Source organism: Struthio camelus, chromosome 1, assembly GCF_040807025.1.
Source record: "Struthio camelus isolate bStrCam1 chromosome 1, bStrCam1.hap1, whole genome shotgun sequence".
In the NCBI taxonomy this organism is placed as follows: domain Eukaryota; kingdom Metazoa; phylum Chordata; class Aves; order Struthioniformes; family Struthionidae; genus Struthio; species Struthio camelus.
The window spans coordinates 16,316,753-16,336,411 of record NC_090942.1 but is presented as its reverse complement, the minus strand read 5'-3'; the positions used below and the strand labels follow the sequence as shown (position 1 = coordinate 16,336,411).

At 39.6% G+C, this 19,659-nt stretch overlaps 2 protein-coding genes across 2 annotated transcripts in view; one reads left to right on the top strand and one right to left on the bottom strand.

Annotated features, from left to right (window-relative positions):
* The window catches only part of LOC104138389 (B cell receptor associated protein 29), a 40,985-nt gene extending 29,783 nt beyond the window's left edge, over positions 1 to 11,202 (bottom strand). The window contains exons 1-6 of the mRNA XM_068930405.1: positions 11,072 to 11,202; positions 10,642 to 10,779; positions 10,273 to 10,394; positions 5,579 to 5,696; positions 3,890 to 4,012; positions 2,667 to 2,905 (exon numbers count right to left, since the gene is read on the bottom strand). Coding sequence (XP_068786506.1) covers positions 2,667 to 2,905; positions 3,890 to 4,012; positions 5,579 to 5,696; positions 10,273 to 10,394; positions 10,642 to 10,754 — 715 coding nt within the window. The 5' untranslated portion in view covers positions 10,755 to 10,779; positions 11,072 to 11,202. The remainder of the gene's footprint in view (positions 1 to 2,666; positions 2,906 to 3,889; positions 4,013 to 5,578; positions 5,697 to 10,272; positions 10,395 to 10,641; positions 10,780 to 11,071) is intronic.
* Positions 11,184 to 19,659, top strand: part of COG5 (component of oligomeric golgi complex 5) — a 188,382-nt gene continuing 179,906 nt past the window's right edge. The window contains exons 1-5 of the mRNA XM_068930353.1: positions 11,184 to 11,307; positions 12,276 to 12,415; positions 13,450 to 13,507; positions 16,619 to 16,673; positions 16,772 to 16,841. Coding sequence (XP_068786454.1) covers positions 11,235 to 11,307; positions 12,276 to 12,415; positions 13,450 to 13,507; positions 16,619 to 16,673; positions 16,772 to 16,841 — 396 coding nt within the window. The 5' untranslated portion in view covers positions 11,184 to 11,234. The remainder of the gene's footprint in view (positions 11,308 to 12,275; positions 12,416 to 13,449; positions 13,508 to 16,618; positions 16,674 to 16,771; positions 16,842 to 19,659) is intronic.

Below are 19,659 nucleotides of genomic sequence, written 5' to 3'. Positions count from 1 at the left end.
TTAGAAAATTTAGAGCTATCCTCTTGTATATTCATAGAAGTATCAGAGTCAGAATTCCTAGCTACAATTAAGCAAGTTCTGGTATGAATTTCTGTGTAAACATAAAGGAAGCAAATGAATCAATTACAAATGATTGCACTGCATAGATGATGTGTGAAATTTCCCTTGCAGAACAAATGCAGCTGGTGTGCAATTTCATTATCTTGTTCTCATTTTCACTATTTCCCTCCTATACAAAGATTCAAAGCCAACTGGTTGTCATGCTTTGATAAGCAACGTGCCAGCAGGCAGAAAGAACTGCAAGAACCCCACTGAGAAAATCTGTCAGCTTTTCTTTGACCTATAAAGTTCTGTTTTGGTAGGTGAAAGGGATTTAATCTTTTATATAATTATTTTACAGTAGATAAAACTGTATTTAGTTAGTCTGAACATTCCAGTCTTGTACGCTATATAACTATGCTTTTAAAGGATGTTTCAACGCAGTCCCTCTGACTTTGTTTTAAGCACAAGCGTAAGACATTCTTCACTTGAGATGGTACCATAAATACTTTGAGTACAATTTACCAGCAAAATAGGTACCTTCCACTGGACAATGAATTATGGGTAGGAAACGGAATTTAAACCATTTCTTCATCTTACTTTCTTATTCTTTCTGTCATCTTTTATCTGTTCCAGGTTTTTTTCACCATGTGAAATCTGGAACTTTGCAGAGTTGTATGTAAAGTTTTAAACTGCAAAAGGAACATTAATTTAAAAGAGTATACTATGCTAGGCTTCAAGGTCTCACTACCTTTAAACATAAAATCTACTCCAAAGTACAATTTCTGCTAGATAAAGCAAATATTTCTATAATTGCTCCCCTTAGATTCTTTTGCTTTGAAGTTGTTGGTCTTATTTATAAGTAGCCCTTCTGATTTTAGGAAGTTAAAGCAAGAAAGGTCCCAGATTTGCAAACATACTGTTGTAAGCAATTGTCTTGTGCAGTTATAAGTTACTGGAGTCTTGTAACAGTCAATCCTCTGTAGAGTAATGCATTGTAAATAGAATTCCACATTTATGGAATTTGGACTGCTTCTTGAGGAGAAAAGGCTGATATAAAAATATCAAAAATATAAAGCATCAGCCTGATCATAATGTTATACTGTATTGAAATTATTTATACAATGTATGAATTTGACTAATAAATAGGAGCCCAAGTAAAACTGTAACAATGTATCAGCAATTTCAAAATACAAGTTTTCATACAATACTTAGATACCTGGTTTAAGGTATCATAAACCATAATGATCATTCAGATAATCTAAAACTGCTGAGGTACTTGATAAAACATTAAAAACTTTTTTTTCTTGTTTTGAAGTTATCCGTTCCATCATGTACATTAAGTGATGGTGAAAACATGTAAAAGGAGTCCCGTGCTCAAGAGCAATGTCAACCCAGTCCTGGATGCACTTCAAAGGTGTCTCTTCGTATCCTGCAAACATAGCTGGATTTGCTAGGAGTCCTCTAGCCACCATTACACCTTTAAACAAGAAATTAAAACAGAAAGTTATAATAAAGTTTAAATTCGACATTCAATTTTCCTGTTGATTTTGCATGGCGCCTATTATGGCAAACATCCAAAGTCTGTGGAACACTAACAGGAGAACAGCAGAACAGGTATACAGCTACATCAGAGAAATCCATTTATCATTCCAAGCCCCAGAGCACCTACGTCATCTGTCAGAAAGTTCAACTTCGCGATGTATCGTTCCAGAAATTTTGAAACGGCATACAAGATGAAACGGAAGCCTTTCTTCCCTGCTTTTTAAACAGAAATTCAGTTGTGTTTTATAACATAAAGTTACGATGGAAAGATTCTCCTCTATTACACATTTTCTTTTGTATTGTACTAAACAGTTTTTCTTGTTTTATTTCTTGTTTCTGTTGTTGCTCCTAAACACTAGTAATATTGACTACTGTTCTCTGTCGAGTTATTCTCTAGCTGTAGGACCCAAACTCTGTATATCCACACTACTCCTTCAAAACATGTATTGAATTTTCATATTGTCCTGAAGTCATAGACATCCACAGGAATCCATTGTGACAGGCACCAAATAACTCTATGTATCCTAAAATTCCTTTTCACCAAAATATTACAACTGAAGCGTAAGACAAGTTAGATGCATGCAGATAGGAGTGTGCAGTGTCTCACTGCGTCCGTGAAGCTACCGATCTTAACTGTTTTTAAGCATCTGCCTCAACCAAATTTCCTTCTCTGCCTTCTTACTGCAAGAAAAGTGTTCCAATATGCAGGGAACAGAATTTTCCAAGGGGAAGCTTACAGTTCTATAAAAGATGAAGAGCTTTGTAAAAAGAGGGAATGCATATTTGAAGGTCCCCCTGAACTCCACTACTGAGTGATGAGACAGCATAAGTAAGCAAAGGCTTTTGTAACCTGCCCTTGAAATCTTTATTTGTGGTTTTGAACAACAGTGCTCTAGTGCTCTAATGATTACGAGTGACTTTATGAATTTATAAGGCATCTAAAACACCCTCTTTCCTCCCCCTTCTCAAAGAGGGAGAGGAGAGGGAGGGAGAAATAAAACCACCCACCCACCCAAATCATGTCCAATTTTAGGCAAAACAAATACTTAGAAACGTGATTTCCAAGTTTATTTTAAAAAAGTGTTTAATCTTACCATCTGCTCCCGTCAGGTGATGAACATTTTCAGCATCTTTTAAAGTTTTAATGTCTCCATTAGCCACAATAGGTATAGACATACTTTGTTTAATAATTTTAATTGCATCATAATGTACAGGCTGATGTCTTTCTTCTACCTTTCTCCCATGTACTGTAATCCATGAAACCCCAGTTGCTTCAGCTTTTCGACACAGGTCAACGGTTCTTTTTAAGTCCTCATGGATCCTAAAATTCCAAGCAATGGAAACATTATCTAGTAACTTATCTGCATTGTTTAAGAAGCCATCAGCTAAGGTAGAGTTAACAGAGATGATATAAATAACTGTATAAGTGAAGAAATGTTACTGGTGGAAGGTAAAGAGACATTCTAATAAAAAAAATACGATTTTGTTGTATTAAAATCACTATGGAATTTAGTATTGTCCAATTACATCACATCTCTGAAATAAACATGAGTTTTACAAAGACTGAGCAAAAGTGCCCAAAAGATTCTAAAATAAACGTCACTTCATTTTACATAGCTTTGCGGAAAAAAAATAAATCTATAGCGATGCAACTTTTCTGAGGGATTGTAAACCGAGTTGAAACTTAACTGACCAATATGCAAAAGCCTCACAAATCATTCTAATAGTGGATGGAGTGCTGCAGGACACTTACAAAGCAATGTCGAACAAGGCTTTCCAGAAGTTCAGCAGGTGACGAAAGGAAGCAGACTTGTTTCCTTCTCAGCAGCTGTGGGAGGCCAGCTCCTAGTTTTGTTACCCCTCCCTTAACGGACGACAGCACCCGTGGCTCTGGGCTCTAATAGCTCACAAAGTAAGTTGTCATGATTGTACAGGCTATGCAACCCTCTTAGCATTGCTTTTCTGTTACAGACCCCTACATCTTTGAACTCTTACATTCAATGTCTTTTGTACTGTAAGAAAACTCTGGCATACACTGTGATAGGTGGGTAAGTTAAAGGCTGTGCCGATTCCACTGTCTCAGACTGGGATTACTTGCCCCAGATGTTCTTTGACCAGCTGGCATCAAAAAAAACCAAATCTTGAAAATCTTCATATTTAAGGAAATTATAGTAATGTGCAACACATTAATATTTAAGATAAGTAATCATATTAAACTGTAACTATTACACTAACAGGTTTTTTTCCTTTAAAAAAATTTAAGGGATTCTTCCATGTACCGTAAACAGCAGTAAGTTTGACCTACCTTATTTTAATAGACACTGAAAATCTAGGGTTGTTGATCTGATTCCTTACATGTCTCACCATATCTCGAACTAGCTCCGGTTTATTTATTAAGGAAGCACCATAACCTTCTGCCATTGCCCATCTTGAAAAGAAAAAGAAGCACGTTTATAATCTACATTCAAAAACAAACATGTCCCTTCCCCCCCCCCTCCTCCCCCGCAAGAGAGACTAATTTCAGCCAAATAAATCACTGCAGTTTCCCTCTTTACTGCCTTCAAAAAGTGCGGTTAAGTAAGCAGAGATAGTACTGGTTGCAGTTCAATAATGTATTTGCAGCATATCAGCTTTTAGATCCCAGTTCAGTCTCTATTTTACAATTAGAACTTTGGACAAGTTATTAAGCTCTTCCAATTCAATCTCCTGTCTACAAAATGGACACAAGGAAATCATGAAGATAAGTTACTGCTTGATCAACACTGATGTACATCATATATAAACGGGGAGTAATCTGATGTGTCCTGTTCCCCCCTCCGCCCCCTCGCATACGGGTCACGGATTTCTTCTAAACAGAAAATGACTTTCTGTTCAAAAGGAAGATTCTGAAACGCAAATAAGGATCTGATTTCAGTAATAGTCTCTTTACCCTCAACTGTGACACACTTACTTTTGCTTGGCGGGAAATAACCTCTGCCGTTAAGTGGAAGCAGCAGTTTATAATTTTTTAAATAATTTTTCTTATATAGGCAGATGAGGTATACACAGTTTGATTATTTTGAAACCAACATGCACAAGAAACAAAAGCATGTATTTCTAGCCTGAAAGGAACTTCTAGCTTGGCACATTTAACTGTAGTAGCTTAGGAAAAAAAAAAAAAAAAAAAAACACGCTTCCATTTGTAAATCTCAGTTCTCTCCAGAAAAGTGTTCTGTCAAATACTGTAATGTTTAGTGAAGATAACCTAATGAGAACAGACAAATTAAGTATTTGCACCATAATATTATCTTTTGCTTTCCTAAATTTATTATCTAAGGGCTTCACTCAGAAAAACACTGCTTGACAGGCGAATAATAAATGGTTCTCAGCTGAGCCAGTTAGCGAGAATCTTCGTTTGTGCATTAGTACTCCCTGTCTCACTGTCAAGACAAAATCTTTATCAAGTTATTAAGCGAGAAGTAGATCACTGATTCACTATATTTATAAACCTAGTTAAAAAAAAATGGAAGAAATGTATTATTCAGGAAGTGGTGAAAATAAATCTGTATAATTACATTTTAGAGACTATCCTTCGCTTGCCAAAGTCTGAGACGTAAGGGACTTGCCTCATCATTTGGGGAACTGCCACATCATTTCTCAACATACTTTCCAAATTTCTTGCAATGAAGCTCTTTTTCTGGAAAGTCAAATAGCACATCATGGCATTGGTAATGCCTATTTAACAGCCATTGAGAAGGGATGGGCACTTCACTCCTGAGCCAACACTCAATTTCTCAGAAATGAAAAAAGGCAGGTTGGCAAAAATACCTGGTTTCCTCAGTCTCACCATGGTGACAGGTATCTCAGAATATTCAGAACAGTATCTTATCACAAAGACATTTCCGACTGACACTTTAAAGTGCTGTTACTATCTTAACCTTTATTTTTAAGCTTAGGCAAACATGACTATTAAAATTATTTCATCATATTTACACAGCTTTTTTCAAAATTTTACCTCTGAGGGCAGCCGCAGTTTAGGTCTATCCCATCCGCAAAAGGACAGACGATACGGGCAGCATCACATAAAACCTGTGCTTCTTTAGCAGCAAACTGAACAATCAGTGGATGATCACCTACTCCAATGAAAACATATTTAGAGATTGGGGGGGGAGGGGGAGATGAAATTTTAAATTGTGACTTTTTTATTAATCCTGGATAAATATCAACATTTATCTTTCTTTCCTAAAAATCTTTAAAAATATATATTTATTTACAAAACTACTACCGATAATCCATTGTCAATATCAGTAATCTGTTTAAAAGCAGTATTATTAGTTTACTCTACGCATAAAGATCAGAAAATAATTAGGTTATTGTTCATTTGTATTTTGTATTATTCTTGCGTGTTCTTAGACCCACAAATCATAAGCATTAAAAACAAAACGAGTAAAACCACCACTGTTGCCTCTGTATCTCCAACATAAATAATCTATCAGCTCTCTTATTTGGTTCTTATTTTCCCCATTTCTTCTCCTTTATTAACACACAATCCCACAGTTTAATTGCCATGTAATTTTCAATTGATTTCAACAGTCGTTGCCTCTGAATTAGCTAAGCAGAACCAGATAAGCTCTATTACTCTCTTTGTGACAGTAACCTTTTCAGCTCTTCTTCAGTATCACTTGTGGGAGTGATACTCCAGCTAAAAATACTACCATAACTTGACTATAACAGTGCCAAAGCCTTGCCATGTGCTTCCTTAGGCTATGCCAATGCCTTAGCATAGACTTTCTCCTCATTCACCATGCACTACATAACCTCTTGAACTCTTGTTTTTGAATACAGTTGTAGCTATGGAGAATCTTTCTGCTGAATATAGGATTTTTAGGGGTTATTTATTATTAAGTTATTGAAATGAAGCCGCTGCTAGCGTGAAAAGCTTTGATATGAAACCAGGGCAGCATGTCCTGAAAGCAGGGTTGTCGTCTTGCTGAAAATATATTTTCTGTAATGCCTATAATCGGCTATAATCGATGCCACACATCGGCTATGTGTGTGGAATTGCTAACGAGGATTAACATGTAGGTAGCATAGCACAGACACTACAATGGATGGTAGCTGTCCGCAGCCCCTTAAGAGAGGCAGAAGAACCATCTGTCAAGATCCTGAGTCTCTCACCAAAGAGAACTGCACTTCAACAGTGACTTGCTCCATTCAGGTGTATCAAGCCACTTAGAGCTTATGTATTGCTCTACTTGTATACAATATATGCTCATTAACAAAGATTTCCAGTGTCCTTGCCTCTGTCTGCTTTAGTCATTTTCATCCCACAAAACAACAACTCTCGTAGCAGGAACAACAACAACAACCTGATGGGTATAAATTATAACACAGATCAAGAACCAGACCTAAGAAAAAGAGAACTCAGATTCCTGAAGTAGGACATAGATACAAGGCACATCAGTTCATACTGATATTCCAGGAAAATCCAGTAAATTCAGTAAAAGAGTTGGAAGAATCGGAAAACAAAGGGTGCTACTGAGGTGGCTTCCAGTGTCCGCTCCCTGGACTGTGGCAGGTCCCAGGTCCAAGGTAAGTGACCGTTAAGAGCAAAATCCATAAACCCAACATTGACTAGATGAGGTCCCTTATGAATGGGCTATAACCCGGTTCTGGCAGGAAGGGTAGCAAGTGTCTTCTCCCACAGATTATTTTGTGGCTACTGAAGTGCTCTTTCGGTAGGCAGGTAATTGTGATCCTCTTGGCTGAGGGAGTCCTAGGAACTGTGATTTCTAACCAATTATTATTATTATATAAAACGGGCACCACAATCGCCTTCACTCCCAATGTTCTGTCAAAGAGAGGCTTTGCTCATCGGAAGGCAGGACAACACTTGCAAAGGAAAGACAGCACTGAGCTCAGGATCACAAATTAATAGAGACGCATCTGGCCAGCAGTCACTAGGTAAATGTGTCTATCAAGACAGATGGAAATTCAGACATAGAACTCTGTCCTAGGCATCTGCTGGCTCAACATACACCTTTCCTGACTGAAATTGGTCTGGTGCCTACCTTCCACAAAGACAATAACATATGAAAACGAGTATTGGAGACCAAATACCTATTTATCAGATATTTCGATTCTTTACCTGATCTAGTCTCATTCTTTCAAGCAATTCTATTTTCAAGCAAAGGAAGCAGAAAAGCAAGCTCAGCTTTAGTGTGTTTTACAGTATTCTATCTATTTTTCTAGTCCACCTCTTCTTGCTAGCATGCTGTCCCTGTGCTGTGCTGACACAGCTGTCTGTTTTGCCAGGCGGGAAACTTGCTGAGGGAACTAACCCTTCAGAAAGGAGCTAAACAACCCACAAACGTTTCCCTTTCCTTATTACAGCCCCTTTTCCCCCCTCTTTCTGTGCCAACGTGGCTATTCTTTGTCTGCAAAGCAATGGGCAGAGCTGGCATGAAAACACACGGGCAGAGGCAGCTTTAGCAGCTTTGCGTCAAGCGGGAAACCAAAGTGTCAGCGCTCCTCAACTTGGGTGTACTGAACTATCTGTGATTTACTAAGCCTGTGCAGAGAGCCAGATGGTTATATAAAACATGCTCTCCTCTTTTACAGCTGCTGCATTACGTTAAAAGCATCTAAAAATATCTCATCTTAGCACTCACCTTCCATATAAACAATTACTGCAGTTAAAAGGAAGGGGCAATAGGGTAAGAAAGCTACCTAAGTGTAGCAAGTGAAAAGAGATGATCCAACCGTGCACAAGGCAAGTGCATTTGTAGTGCTGAAGACTACAAGTGGTTCTGCAGATTTTCTGAAAAATCTTTCCTATTTTAGTGGAAAACACGTAGTTCAAATCTCAGAGGACAGCAATACTCTTACCAATCAAGTTGAGACACTTCTAGAAGTCCCCTAAAAACCCCAGCAAGCAAAATAATTCCTTGCATATTTTCCAAAGAGTGTCCATTTACACAGTGCTCAGCTGAAGAGATTTACATGGTTATTGTTAAAATTGTGGAATAATCCTTTACTCCTAATTTTTTGGCTGAGAATTAAATAATAAAAATGATGAGTCTAGACATGGTACAATTTTTAGCAGAAGCCACAGTGAACATCTACGCCTATCTTAGAAATGCATAACACAGAAACGACTGTCCCAAATAAAACTGAAGAACAGAAGTTGCAACTGTAGGCTCCAACTCCACTCCACTAATTAGAAGACAAAATCCCCAAACAAGCAGCCTGAATGTTAAACGTAAAACCACAATAAAATTTTAACAAGTAGCTCCACAACAGGTTGTGAAAGAATAAACGCTAATCATGCGAGTATGGTAATCTTAGCAAAGCTGTCTGAGGCAGAGTATTTTAGAGGCCTATAAAATCACAGCCAGCATGAAAGAGGTGAACAGGTAAAAGATATTGTTTATAACACCAGAACAATTTAATTGTGTATCCCTTGTTATCAGTCAACAAAGTTAAAACAGAAAGCAGTATTTCCTCTCCGCTTCTCCCCCTCTCCTCCCTGCCAATACTCTGCACAATTAAACTGTGGAACTTAATTGCCATGGGTTGCTGTGAAGATCAGAAGTATAAATAAATTCAAGAGAGGGAGAATACTGGTTCTGTGGACCTTTGAGCCAATATATATTGTCAGTTATGCTCTTATTTATTTACTGTTTACACACAAAGAACATTCATGTTTATTTCAAGTTGAATTCTTCTACTAGTAATAGAGCCTACCTGTGCTTCCTAACATGACTTTGCTCTGTAACTTGTCTGTTCTAGTTGAGTAATGCCCCACATGAAATGGTCAGTGCTAAAATCATAAAGTTTACTCCCACTGCTGCTATGTAAATGAAACCACCAATTCAGCAGCACAAACAGATGAAGGCATCTCACTTTGTAGATCTGACAAGGGCGATCTCCACAGTAGCAGAGGCTCTCTCTACGTCTTCTGTTTTACTCCTTATGCTCCATTTCACACTATTCTGTTGCAGACACCTCACACCAGCTGACCTTTGTCTTTATTGTTACCCCTTTCCATATATTTTGTACCAATTTCCTCTTACCCTTTACAGCTGGGACTCGTACTGTACAATTCCTCACACTCCTCCTTTTTTATCTTTTATGGCTCTATCTTTGTAGCATGCCTGGAGGGTTGTGTCTCCCCTTCCAACTCCGCACCACGCTTCCACTTCCAGGTCTCTGCTTATTCCTTTTATCATTCTTGCTGTATCTAAAGCAGTACATTGAAAGCCCCTTCCTTTCCATGCCAGCTAACCTGAATCTCTGCTCCCCTTATCAATCCCCAATTCCACTGCATCAAATGGGTGTTTCATCCATTTTTCCCTCTTTTACAAGCCACTTATTTCTGTTAGAGACCAGGAAATGAGTGAAGCGTTCGTCTCTGATATACGCAAGAAACAGCAATTGCTAGGAGAGGAATCTCACTGCCACCTACATCAGTTTGGAGGCCTTGATTTTCACGCAGAGTCGAGGTTCTCCAGTATTCCATATGACACACTATCACTGGGATATACCCACTCTTCCCTATAGTATTTCTGTGGTTTTGCAGCCAATCAGATGCAATATCCCTGAATTGTTACGGATATCAAACTGCGTAACAGACTTCATTTACTTGGCCAATTAGGTTAACCATTGCATAAAACATTCCGAAAACGCAACCGCTTGTTTAAAAAATACCTTTGTTTGTTGTGAATTCGCTGTCTCTAGCTTTTGCAGATCTCACAAAATCAGCTGCCACTATCATTGGTGTATAACACAAATCGCAATTGTATTTCCTAACCAAGGTTCTGAAAGCCAACCTGCAGGCACATGAATATTAAAGATACACATTAAAGATATCTTCTAATTAGCTCTTCCAAAATGCTGTTTTGACATACAACACCGTGGGAATGTTTAAGTATAATCGTAAGATAAACACATCCCACCTTTATCTTCCTCTTAAATAATCACAGAAGGGGAAAAGGAGGTGATCAACCTCTGCATTTACAGCCAATAAAAACTTCCTCTCAGAAAATACGCTGAAAACATACACCTGACATGACTTACTTTGAATAACGGACCATAGGGGCACATATTTTTACAACTTGCCCAGAAAGAAACAAATCCACTGGATCTTTTACTTGGCATTGTTCAGTTCCTACGACGGCGTCACCAACCATGTAGCGTTAGCAACCGTTTCAGCATCTGAGGGGAAAGAAAAGAAAAAAAAAACACCTGAGCAACGCCTGAAATGGGGGTATTTCAGCTATTTCTCACACGCCACGCAGGACAGCACTAGAGTTTCAGTTGTGTTCGCCAGAGCTCAGGGCTTTGTCCCGCCTGCGCTTGAAAACCGCCTGAGGCGGAGGCTGCCCGGCCTCGGGTCTGCCCGCACCCGCGGCCTGGACTCTCGCCTCAGCCGGCCGCCGCCGCCGCCCCTCCTCGCACCGCCGGGCCGGGCCGGGCCGGGCCGGGCCCCCGCGCCCCTCGCACTCACCACGCGGCGCGAGCACACAACCGCCTTCCGCCACAACCCCTCCGCCCCGCCTCCTGTCCCGGCCCGGCCAATAGGACGGCCCCGCTCTGTCGCGCGTCTTTGTCGTCACGGTTGCGTCACCGCCGCTCGGGAGTGACGTGTGCGGTCCTCGGCCCCTGCCAGCATGGAGGAGGCGGGGGGAGGCGGCGGCGGCGGCGCTGCGCCGGCAGCGACCCTCGCGGAGCTGCTGGCGGACGGTGAGGGGCGGCGGTTGGCGGCGGTTGGCGGCGCTGTGTGGGGAGCGCGCCCGGGGGCGCCCTGGTGGCACCTCGCGGTGGACGAGGAGGCGCCGGCGGCGGGACGGCGCTGCCGCTGCGGCCTCGGCAGGGTCGTTCAGGGGCGGCGGCGGCTCTGGAGGGCACCGGGCTGCGGCGGCGGGCGGCCGGGGCGGGCAGGGGGCGGCGGGCGCCCGTGCGGCCAGCCAAGCCGCGGAGAGCAAGCTTCAGTGGCAGAGAGAAGGCAAAAACTGGGGAACTTCTGGTTCTTTTAGTTGTGCCTGCTGACACCGGTGTCCGCCGAGAGGAGACCTCCCCCTGCTTGTCAAGTTGTTTTCGCGGCACGGGCTTGTTAGGCGGCTGGTTTGCCTGGGGTGACTTGCTCGGGAAAGGGGAAAGCAGCCCGCTGAAGACAGCTATGAAAATGCTCGACAGTGTTAGTAAACAAACTCAAGCTCGTGTCTGCCCTGATTAAGAATCGTTGTTACAGTATCCTCTGAATTTAGCACTCCTAGAAGTTAGTAGGGTTATAAGGTTCTGGCGTGATGTCGTGGAGTTGTGCGTATTGCCACTTTCTGATTCTCAGTGGTCTGAAGATGATTGCGTGTTTAATTCACCCGCAACCTTATCTTCGTTCGTGGAGTTTGGAGATGAAGGTGACGGTACTTCTTAGCATATTCGGTTCAAGAAAAGGCTATGGGGGATAAAATAATACCTACCTTTTCTTTCTTTCTTTTTTGCTATTTGAAAAAAAAGAAGTCTTCAGCTTCAAGCTTGTTTCTCTTGATTAGGGCCTCTTCTCAAATCAGTGGCTTGTTTATATTATGCAATATAGAAAACATGCGCTGATATATGCGGAGAGATTGATGTTCTGCAAAACATGCACTTTATGTCCACAAGTATCATTTAACAGTTCTGAAACACGAAGATAAAATTTATTTTTTTTTCAGAATGTTATGCTGAGTTCTTCAAAGAAGACTTTGATGTCAAAAGTTACACTTCTCAGTCTATCCATCAGGCTGTGATAGCTGAACAATTGGCAAAGCTTGCACAAGGTATTAGTCAATTGGATAAAGAGCTTCATTTACAAGTAAGTTTAAAACATCCCTGTTGTTCTGGGGTAGTTGATACAAACTGGTTAAAAGTTGGGTAGTCTTTTGATCTTGCTGCCTCTGAAATTACCCAGTATGCTCAGCGTGCGATCACTAAATGTAGAACGTGGTGTAAAAGTAGTAGTGAATCTGACACCTGACTGGGTCAACTCAAGTCTTAATATCCCTACCAGAAAGCCATGTGCTGTTTTGTTTTGAATTTCTGTGCTCAGGGTCTGTGTGCTTGGAGGCTCCACTGTCCTTTGGGAGGATGTTAGCTGACATGATCATTTGGAAAGAGTCAGGGATCAGAAAAACTGTCTTTTGGCATGGTGATTGTGAGAAGATACTGAATGACTGAAGATAACTGAGTGATGATTCAGTCTGCAGCCTTTCAAGCTGTGCTGGAGTCTATGCTGTGATCGTTACCTTTAGCTGGGCAAACGTAACCTGTATTAACATACCTCCACACCTTCAGAATGGGTTTGAGTTTGGATAGAGCAGAAGATTTTGTGCTAGAATCCATACAGACACTTAAGTTGAGCTTGCCAGGAGAACGCTTGCCAAGTTTGTGTTTAGTATCAAAAGTGCACCCCCAAATGCACCCCTCCTGCGTCGGTAAATTTTTAGAGAATGAGTTTTTAAAATTTACCTCCAATAAATATAAATTAAAATGCTAAAAATGTGAATATGCATTCTTATGTGGCGATTAACAAGCGTACATTTACAATGATTGTTATATACGAGAGCATGTTGAAATGTGACTGTACTCTGCTGGCTTTAATTAACATCTATTGGCTGAGCTGCAATAACTGACTGTCTTGTAGTTCTGAGCTCACTCTTTTTGTAAATTAAAATATATTTTCTGAAAAACCTTTTCATTTTTAAAGTGTGACCACTATTTTCTGTGTCTGCATAATGCAGGAAGGTGATCATGTTTTGATAATTCCTTTCAGGCTTGCATCTCCATTCTGTGATGATTTCTCATCTCTCTCTTTTTTTTTTTTTCCTCTTGGTATTTTATTTTTTTAAGGTTGTTGCAAGACATGAAGACCTGTTGGCCCAAGCAACTGGGATTGAATCCCTGGAAGGTAAATGCGTTTACATTATGTTTGCTGCTGCTTATAATTGAGAAAGTGCTGTTAATGTCTGCGCAGGTAATATCTTTCACTATCTACTTTGGCTCATGATGTTATCTGTTGCAGATCCTACTTCTGAGGAGTAACATTTGGCTATTTTTTTTATGTCAGCAGAGGGAGCTCCAGGGAGAAGAGCTGAACAATATTTCTCTGGTGTAACTACTTCATAGGAAAAAATATTTTGATAATCAGTCCTGAGAAACTTTAACAATCAATTCTTTCTGACCTTTTAACATATTTCTCTAAATAAGCCTAATTTTAATGGAACATTAGGTAATATCTGTTGCTGTAAGTATGAAGTTTGTAAACACCGCATTTGCATGTGTCACAAATTCTGCAAATCTTAACCAAAGATTAACACATAATCTTAATTACACTTTTTTTTTTTTTTCAAGTAAGAGGCTACCAAGTTTAATATATACATTTATTTTATTCCACAGTTTAGGATCTGGCTTTTAGTAAGGCCTTTTTAAATCAGTAATTTTTATTATTGAATCTGTATGGAAAAAATGTTTGCAGTGTACAGTACTTGTGCCAGGAGCAGAGCAGACCTGTCATTCTGCTCCCTGTTACCTGCCAGGGGTTTCATAGCGTCTTCTTTCCTTGTGCAGAAGGATACTTATTTCTACAACACGTGCTTCTTTGCATATACCATGAGATCTATGCGTCTTCCCTCCCCCTGCCATTTTGTGACTTGATAAGTATCTTTGTCCTTTTTCACACTTTCAGGTTTTGGCATAACCAGCCAGTTTCTGGCTGCTGACAGTCAGACTGTCTCCCGAGTCTTGTTGGATATAGTATTCAATTGTTTGCATTTACATATAGATATAAAAATAGAGAAATGCCTGTTTAATCTAGCAATGTTAACTCTCAAATTGCTTTTTAAACAGTGGGGAAAATTAAGGCGTAGGAGGACTTGAATCTGCGTTCATCCTCCAAATAATAAGTAAATAGGAATCTATACTGTGCATCAGTCTAGTGACTGATAAATGTCTCTCGGTCACAACCTTCAGCAATCTGTGCTCAGTGGAATCGTGTTCTGAAATCCTGCTCGTTTCTGCAGGCATTCCTTCCTAGAATAGTTGTTGGCGCACTTCATTCTGAGGAATGAATGAAGTACTTCAAAATAACTGGTTTTGAAACACTTCTATAAAGCAAATATGGTGAATTATGCATGTTATACAGGTAATAACACAAAGGAAAATTAAGAGCTAATCTCCTAAAATTTGTTAAAATTTCTTCATTGATATGGGGTTGTGCTCTCTAAGAGTCTCTTCTGTGGGTGAGGGAAGGAGACGCGCGGAAGGGTTCTAATCCTGGAAAGCATTTGACACTTCAAATATCAGCAGAAACTTCAGTTCTGCAAGTTAACAAGGCAGGGTCAAAAGTCTACACTTTACGTTTTGTGAAACTTCTCTTACCTCTACCTGGCTTGTGCTACACGTAATATGACATGGTCGCTGTAAAGGAAACACTGAGTCAAGATTCATAGGAAAAAGAAAAGGTTAGTGTCAATAGAAATATTCATTTTGAAGGTTAAAATGTACAGCTCAGGGCATCGTCATGTGTTTATCATGAAAACTATGAAGTGAAGATTATGGAGCTAACTTACAGCACGCGGAATCATTTGGATGTGCCAAAGTGGATCTCATTAAAGATTTCAAATAAATCTTTCTCAACTAGTAGAGCAAATTGCTTTCTTTTCAGGTCTGTGCGTTTTAACGGTACAATAATCTGCTGTACATACTCTTTTCTGGTTCATTAGCTCAAGATAAGCTAAGTAGCATCATCCCATATCTTATACAGCAGACACAGGGGGTAGATTCTCTTCTTGCCCATCCCAGTTCTGCCTTCTGGCAAGAAGACTGCTCTATGCTATTATAGTAATGTAACAGTAATAGCTGTACCAATGTCATGTTATTGACCCTCCACCGTTACTGCAGTACAGAGTAGAAAATTCAACCCGTTCAGCCAACTTTTCCCTGTATCTTATATCTTCATCTTTTGATGTGCAAGAATTGCATGCTTGCCATTGCAAGTATAAATGTCAGAGGAGGTCTGTTCAATCTATCAGTAAGCCAAGTTTATAATTCTGAAATATGGAGAAGATGGGAGTTGGCATATTTATAAAAAAATTCCTGAGATACGATCCCTGTACAGGGCAAGCTGAATATAGATGAATAGATTAGCATGAGTTCTGTATGTCTTTTGTCTTTCGATATTGTATTGTAATTTTGACCGATCTGATGAAGAGATGCTTGTAAACAAGCTTTACAAAACTTGTAAACTTGCTTTACAAAAACGTAGAATGTTTGAGAACGCTCACAATAACTGGAACAAAAATAATTTCGTGAGTCTGGGTTTGCAGAAATTAATTAAGTTCTCAACAGACTGATTCTGTATTGTAAAGTATGGCTACTACCTTTGACCGCAATTTAACAGGAAAAAAACAAGCGTGCTTATGGGCTTTCTTTGTGCTGCTTTGCTGAACTAATTTGGAAAAAATGTGATTAGGGTAGTGGGCTCTGTTTGTAATCTAAATTAGATAATCTCACAGTGACTTTGATACCTTACTTTTTTCTTCCTCTAGCATCTTTAGCTAACCTTGAAATAGAACTAGTTATTTTCTCAGTCCTCCTTGTGTGTTGGTTTCTCTGGATTGACTAGTCTTTATGTTGAAAAAGTTATGCCATTTTTGTATGTTATGTGCAGGCAATACGTTTTTGAACAGTAGTCCCAGTCATCACGCTCTTAGAAAGTAACATACTCTAAATAGCTTATTTGAAACTTAACATATGATGAATTTCAAAGCGATATTTCTTCTGTATGTGTGTGTTCTCTACCAATAAATTTTCCGTAACATTCAGTAACTGACTGACTACCTGCTCAATTTATGTCAAAATATGCTGTGTCTCATTCATTTCACTCTATCTGCATGTGTTATTGTAAAGTGGGAAGCTCTGGTTTTTATGCTAAAGTAGTCTTCAGTAGATGTTGTGATTTGAAGAACAGTCCCTTCAATAGTTAAGTGTTACGTTGTAACAAGTCTGCTTTATTTTACAGGTGTCCTCCAAATGATGCAGACCAGGATTGGTGCTCTACAGAGTACTGTTGATAGGTATGCCATTCATTGTAACTAAAAAGTATAAATTCTTAATTGTTCTGTCACGTAATTCATTATTATTTCCATAAATAAATATCTCTTCTTATTTTTAGAATTAGAGTCAAAATTGTTGACCCCTACAACAAAATAGTATCTCGCACAGCTCAGCTAGCAAAGCTTCAGGTAAGTTGCATTAAAAATATATTTCAAAAATCATGTTTGTTTCCAAATTTTCTAGAGCATGCAGAAAAGGTGAATTATCAGATATGGGTAGAATTTGCATATTCCAGAAGACTGTAGTTTGTTGCCAGTATTTCATGATGAAATTAGGTGTTTGTGTGTCTCTTCGTGAACTCATAAGAAGTACTTCCTATTGAAAATTAGGAAACTTCAATAGAAGTACTTCCTATTGAAAATTAGGAAAGTTTGCACTAGTTAGGTTAATTCTTGTACAGATGGAGAAAAGAATGAAGGATTATGAGAGTACAGATTAATTTAAATTCTCGTTACTGTTTGTGGTTTTTTTGATATGTAATGTTACAGTGCAATCTCGTAGAAGTTGTTTTCTTCATTTAGTTAATGCATATTTAACTGCAGTTTAGTAAAGCGTTTGGGAGTAAATTCTTTTAAAATAGTCAAAAGGCAGCTTACCGAGCTAATGGTGGTTCTGGAGTTTTATAAGCCTAGGTACGTCATTATGCCTGTCTTTTTAAAAAATAAGTGATGTCTACAGAGAATGTAGTTGCCTGTTAGAAGAGGGCAATGGGAGAGCGCTTTTCACAAGCATGGTGAGAGAGCTATCAAACGCTTCTATTGTTAAGTTTATAATAGTGGAAAACTATTCCATAAACCTCCGGGAGTCATGCAGCTGCATTCGAGTGTAACTGTTCAGTTTGTCATCTGAAAAGCAACACAGCCCCAAATCTCTAAATGTTAAATGAGTTATTGTTTGAATTGTTTCTATTAACCTATTTACCTTAGCTTTGCAGAACTTATCTTTTAATGGCTGAAATTTGAGTTGCAGATATACACTCAAGTAGATTGTCATCTGTGGGTCACCTGACTGGTGTTGTACAGCAGACTAGGTGAAGCTGTAGACTGTCATGCAGTTCCTAGTCTGAGTGCTGGTGGAGCAACTGCACCCATCTCTCAGCCGAAGTTCTGATATTTACTACGTTACTTTCAGTTGCAGTTAAGTTCAGCAGGAGGCTCTTAATAGTCTGTTCAGGCAGTTTGTTCAGCTGCTCCTCCTGTCTTTTCTAACTCCAGCTCTTGTTGTTTTTGCTGCTGGGACTTCCAGGTTAGGTGCAGATTTTGTTCTCTGAAGTATGTTGCAGTTGTGGAGAGGACTGGAGAGATTTGGGGCTAAAGATGAAGATCACTTTTGCCCTGACCTCACACGAAGTCAAAGTCTGGAGGGATCTCTGAGAAGAATGAGTCCCTGAACTTTGACAATGTTTCTCAGGTGCTCTTTGCTTCCTCTGCGCTGTAGCAGCAGTATGGCCATACAGAGGTTACTTGGCTTATTCTGACCTTGATGTAGTCTGAAAGCAGCAGGCGCCTGGGGCCTGGGGTCAGTGTTGTTCAGGCTGTGCCAGGGAGTTTGAAGTGTCTGGGTTTTCTTGGCTGTGAATTTATCTTGTTCTAAAACATGATCAGAAAGAAGTGCAGGGTAAAGGGAGCCTCCTAGGCTACCCATCCTAGTGGATAGTGCATCCAAACCTGCCTTCTTACCTCAACATAGAAGGATGACTCCAGTTTCTCTGCTAGTGAGAGTCTGTCCTCTGCATGAGAGCTGCTGCGCTCTCCTGTGTTGGAAGATCCATTGCGAATGCTGTATGTCGCACGACACTGCTGGGAGAAATTGAGACTCGGGACAGCTGAATTACGCAATGAAACTAGAGTTAAGGAAAGTTGAGTCAGTAGGCCTTTGAAATCTCAGCCCTCCTCTGTCCCTAAGACACGCTGCTGTTTTGTCTTTCTACCTAGCCACCTGGTTTGTTCAGGAAGGGAGGGCGTCAGCGTGGCAAACAACTCACTTTCTGGCTGTGGCAGAGCTTGCAACATGAAATTGCTTGTTTCTGTCTCAAATATGTGAGACTGGTAGCCTGGGACAGTTTAAAACTTTCAAATTTACTTTTTCTACTAACTGTACATAAACTGATTAAAAAAAAAAAGTAAATGACTGATAAAAGACATTGCTGACTGTCAAAGCTCATAGTGTTGGCAGATACGCTTTGCTGAACTGTGATGTTTAAGGGCCTCTTGTACTCATGATCGTGCTATTTTAGTGCTTCTCCATTGATTGCTATGGGACTGCTTAAAAACTGAAGGAGTATTTGGTTTGCATAAAGCTGGATTTTGCCATCCTTAATTGTTTTTAATATAGGCTGGCTTTTTCATAAACATTCTCGCTGCAAATTCATTGCCAAACTTCAAATCTAGTGCTGAACTCTAAATCTCTGCTTTGTGCTTGTTTATGTTGCATCTTCCTCTGCTTTTACAGCTTCATGGCATCCCAGGGGAGCAGCAGACTCGCAAAGCCTACTTCCTACTTTAAATCATACTATCTTCTTCTGAGCACATTCATAGTCTTTCCTTGGCAGATCACAAACTAAATGGGATTAGTTAACAGCTGAAATATGTAGCCAGAGAACATGTTCAGCTCTGCCTGACCAAATGTTTCCACCTGATTTTTTAATTTCAGATACCTGTGTTTAAAAATCCCTATACTATAATATCTGATTTTTTTAAAGCTTTTTATTTCAAAAAACCGAAAGTTATTTCTGTATTTTAAAATTATTCTCTTTAAAATATTCACCAATAACAGATTTCCTTCTGGTACTGTGGCAGCTAAATAGCAAATGTAGTCTGAAGACAGTGAATTGTTTGATCGTTCTTCAGGCTTCTGTTATGTATACATTCAGTTGCATATATGATCTGGCAGAAATGGGCAGTTTCAAGTGGTCCTCTTTTTATACTTGTCTTCCCTCAGTAATTT